The 4,975-nt window shown below is 39.0% G+C and overlaps 1 protein-coding gene across 4 annotated transcripts in view; it reads right to left on the minus strand.

The window, feature by feature from the left end:
- Positions 1–4,975, minus strand: part of EXOC6 (exocyst complex component 6) — a 194,042-nt gene that overhangs the window by 78,086 nt on the left and 110,981 nt on the right. For all 4 annotated transcript variants that reach the window (XM_010842197.1, XM_010842194.1, XM_010842196.1 and 1 more), the window contains exon 18: positions 3,138–3,317. In XM_010842197.1, the coding sequence (XP_010840499.1) occupies positions 3,138–3,317 (180 nt within the window). The remainder of the gene's footprint in view (positions 1–3,137; positions 3,318–4,975) is intronic.

Below are 4,975 nucleotides of genomic sequence, written 5' to 3' on the forward strand. Positions count from 1 at the left end.
ATCTGGTCCCATCACTTCATGGGAAATAGATGGGGAAACAGTGGAAACAGTGTCAGACTTTATTTTTTGGGGCTCCAAAATCACTGCAGATGGTGACTGTAGCCATGAAATTAAAGGACACTTACTCCTTGGAAGGAAAGTTATGACCAACCTAGATAGCATATTCAAAAGCAGAGACATTACTTTGCCAATAAAGTTCCATCTAGTCAAGGTTATGGTTTTTCCAGTGGTCATGTATGGATGTGACAGTTGGACTGTGAAGAAAGCTGAGTGCCAAAGAATGGATGCTTTTGAACTGTGGTGCTGGAGAAGACTCTTGAGAGTCCCTTGGACTGCAAGGAGATCCAACTAGTTCATCCTAAAGGAGACAAGTCCTGGATGTTCATTGGAAGGACTGATGCTGAGGCTGAAACTCCAATACTTTGGCCACCTCCTGTGAAGAGCTGACTCATTGGAAAAGACTGATGCTGGGAGGGATTGGAAGCAGGAGGAGAAGGGGACGACAGAGGATGAGATCGCTGGACGGCATCACCGACTGGATGCACACGAGTTTGGGTGAACTCCAGGAGTTGGTGATGGGCAGGGAGGCCTGGCGTGCTGCAGTTCATGGGGTCACAAGAGTCAGACACGACTGAGTGATTGAACTGAACTGAATGAGAAAATGTGCATCCCACCATCATCTGTTTGGTCTTGTCTTTCTTTTTCTTTCTTTGGTAGTGCCACTAGTCTTGTGGGATCTTAGTTCCTCAACCAGTGATTGAACTGGCCCCACGGCAGCAAAAGCATGGACTCTTAAACACTGGATTGCCAGGGAATTCCCTTTGGATCCCTCATAGGAAGAATCCAGTGTTTCAGCCTACTCATACTCAAATGTCCCTCTCATATCTTCTTAAGAAACATTTCATCAACATATTATTCAAGATGTAACTGTACTATGACTACATAATAGGATGGAGCAATGCTCCTATTTTAGTCTCTGGTCTACAAATACCCAATAATTTCTTGGCCTTTTCTAAAAGAAAAGTCACTGATCATACTGAAGTAGTTTCATGAAAACTACTTCTATCAGAGTTTATTTCTAGTTAAGAATATGTTGTCAGTTTCAGGGCTTTGTTTTGGCTTTGGTGGGAAGTGAGTTGTAAGTTATCTGGCTTAAAAAGTAAAACAAATTAAAGTTTCAAACAATTGACTAAAGATGTATCATGATTCCTGATTTCAAACTACACTACAAAGCCACACTAATCAAAACATGGCATTGGTATAAAAACAGACACACAGAACAGTGGAGCAAAGTAGAGAGTCCAGGAATAAACCCACACATACATGGACAACTAATTTACAGCAAAGAAGCCAAGAATATACAATGGAGAAAGGAGAATCTCTTCAATAAACAGGGTTGGGAAAACTGGGCAGCCACACACAAAAATATGGAACTAGACCACCATCATATACTACACATAAAAATTAACTCAAATCGATTAAAAACTTGAAATTGGACTTCTCTGGTGGTACAGTGGATGGGAGTCTGTCTGCCAATGCAGGGGACACAGGTTTGATCTCTAGTGGGAAGATTCCACATGCCACAGAGCAACTACAGCCTGTACACCACAACTACTGAGCCCACACTCCAGATCCCATGAGCCACAACTACTGAGCCCATGTGTTGCAGCTACTAAAGCCTGAGTGCCTAGAGCCTATGCTCCACAACAAGAGAAGCCACCTCGATGAGAAGCCTGTGTACCACAAGGAAGAGTAGCCCCCACTCACGGCAACTAGAGAAAGCCCATGAGTAGCAACAAAGACGCAGCACAACCAAAAATATATACATTAAAAAACTTAAAAAGACTTGAAATTATAAAGTTCCTATAAGAAAACATAGGAGGTAACCTCCCTGACATTGGTCTTAGCCACGTTTTTTTTTTAGATCTGACTCCAAAGGTAAGAGAAACGAAAGCAAAAATAAACAAATGGGACTCCATGAAACTAAAAAACGTTTTCTGCACGGTGAAGGAAACCATCAACAAAATGAAAAAGCAACCCACCAAACAGGAAGAGATTTTTGCAAATCATATATAATAGCAGTTAATATCCAAGCTGTATAATGAACTCACATAATTCAACAACAAAAAACCAAAACAACTCAAAAACTGGGCAGAAGATCTGAAGAGCCATTTCTCTAAAGACATTTTGCTGGCCATATAGATAGCCAGCAGGCACATGAAAAGATGTTCAACATCACTAACCATGAGGAAAATGCAAATCAAAACTTCAATGAGGTATCACCTCATATCTATTAGAATGGCTATTATAAAAAACAAACAATCCAAAAACCCAGAAATAATAAGTACTGGAGAGAATGTGGAGAAAAGGGAACCCTCATATGCTGTTGGTGAGAATGTAAACTGGTGTAACCACTATGGAAAACAATATGGAGATTCCTCAAAAAATTAAGAGTAGAACTGCCATATGATCTAGCTATTTCAGTTGTGTATATTTCTTTGAAAAAAAAGGAAAAATAGTAATTTGAAAGTATATACACCACTATGATCACTGAAGCATAATTTACAATAGCCAAGATATGAGAACAACCTAAGTGTCCATGAATGGATAATGAAAATGTGCCATATATATGTATATATACAACAGAATGCTACATAGCTATAAAAAAAGGAAGGAAATCTTGCCATTTGCAACAACATGGATGGACCAGGAGGGTATTATGCTAAGCGAAATAAGTCAGATTGAGAAAGACAAATACCATAGGATTTCACTTTTATGTAGAATCAAACAAAACAAAAACAAACTCACAGATACACAGAACAGACTGGTGGTTACCAGAGGGTTAGGAGCTGGGGGAGGGTGAAATAGATGGTAATTCGATTTATGATAGTGGTCACTGTAGTGTTCACAAATACCCATTTATAATGTTACACACCTGAAGTTTATATGATGTTATATACCAATTTTAACTCAATAAAAAAATAGATAAATTAACATTTTTCACAAATTGATTTACAGAAAAGGAAATATTCAAACTAGGAAGTGGTTTAAATAAGTAAGCCTCCAACTAAAACTGAATTCTAAAATATATTTTAGTAAGCAAAATTATAACAATTTTTTGACATTTTTATACTTACAGGCAAATGAGTAAACACTTGAAAGATGCTTCTCAAAAAATTAATAAGATCCATTAAATAACCACTAGCTCTTCCATCTGGCTCAGACATTGTCCAGTCATAATCAGCAAGCTGAACAAATTCATCAATTTTTTGATTAAGCTTGGTATATATTTCTCCCTCTGCTGCATGTCGGGCATCCTGACAGGATACAACAAAACAAAAAGTAAAAATCAAGTTACAGAATCAGGTTAAAAAAAAAGTTTTCTTAAAATTCCAAATTTTATTTTTTATATTTCTTTGGTTTAATATTTTAAACATTTATTCAAAATCCAACAAAACTGTAGGATTTCTGGTTGAAAGTACTCTATTTGACATCACTTTTCCCCCCAACTTCACTTTTACCTTTTTTGTCTTTATTTGGTAGTATAACTTATTAATTATCAATTCTGAACTGTTCTCACACCTCTAAGACCCTTAGGAGAAACAGAAATGGAAAACAAAAGTTGTCAAGAATGCAGACGACTTATATCCACTGACCCACTGAGGGAAACTAAGTTGGACTATCACATAAGAAATGAAATCATTACCGGTGTTTTGAGTATAAGAGGCCCACCTCCCCACCCACTGCTCCCAAAAAGGTTAACTTCTCAAAACAAAAGAAATGGAGTGACCAAAAAAAGCAGAGTAAGAATACTCAAACATTTTCTGATCCATTAAAGCAACAAGAAAACTAGCAAAAATTGTCAAATCAATTTTTCCAGAGGTCTGGAAATTAATTCAAAACCTGCAGCAATTCAAGGAGGATCTACTCATGAAAAACTGCTGAACCTTGGTATGGAAATAAGCTCTGTGATGTTTTAATGTGCCCCTTTTCACTTTTCCTCACTAGCTCCAGGTTCACAGTATCCTTGAAAATCAATATCCCACAGTCAGTCAGTCAGTTCAGTCGCTCAGTCATGTCTGACTCTTTGCGACCCCATGAATCACAGCACGCCAGGCCTCCCTGTCCATCACCAATTCCTGGAGCCCACCTAAACCCATGTCCATCGAGTCAGTGACACCATCCAACCATCTCATCTTCTGTCATCCTCTTCTCCTCCTGCCCTCAATCTTTCCCAGCATCAGGGTCTTTTCAAATGAGTCACCTCTTCGCATCAGGTGGCCAAAGTACTGGAGTTTCAGCTTCAACATCAGTCCTTCCAATGAACAACCAGGACTGATCTCCTTTAGAATGGACTGGTTGGATCTCCTTGCAGTCCAAGGGACTCTCAAGAGTCTTCTCCATCACCACAGTTCAAAAGCATCAATTCTTCAGCACTCAGTCCAACTTCACAGTCCAACTCTCACATCCACACATGACCACTGGAAAACCATAGTCTGGACTAGAGGGACCTTTGTTGGCAAAGTAATGTCTCTGCTTTTGAATATGCTATCTAGGTTGGTCATAACTTTCCTTCCAAGGAGTAAGCATCTTTTAATTTCATGGCTGAAGTCACCATCTGCAGTGATTTTGGAGCTCCCCAAAATAAAGTTACCACTGTTTCCACATCTATTTGCCGTGAAGTGATGGGACCGGATGCCATGATCTAAGTTTTCTGAATGTTGAGCTTTAAGCCAACTTTTTCACTCTCCTCTTTCACTTTCATCAAGAAGCTCTTTAGTTCTTCTTCACTTTCTGCCATAAGGGTGGTGTCATCTGCATATCTGAGGTTATTGATATTTCTCCCGGCAATCTTGATTCCAGCTTGTGCTTCCTCCAGCCCAGCATTTCTCATGATGTACTCTGCATATAAGTTAAATAATCAGGGTGACAATATACAGCCTTGACATACTCCTTTTCCTATTTGGAACCACTC

This window comes from Bison bison, unplaced genomic scaffold (genome assembly GCF_000754665.1).
Source record: "Bison bison bison isolate TAMUID 2011002044 unplaced genomic scaffold, Bison_UMD1.0 scf7180017864172, whole genome shotgun sequence".
Lineage (NCBI taxonomy): Eukaryota > Metazoa > Chordata > Mammalia > Artiodactyla > Bovidae > Bison > Bison bison.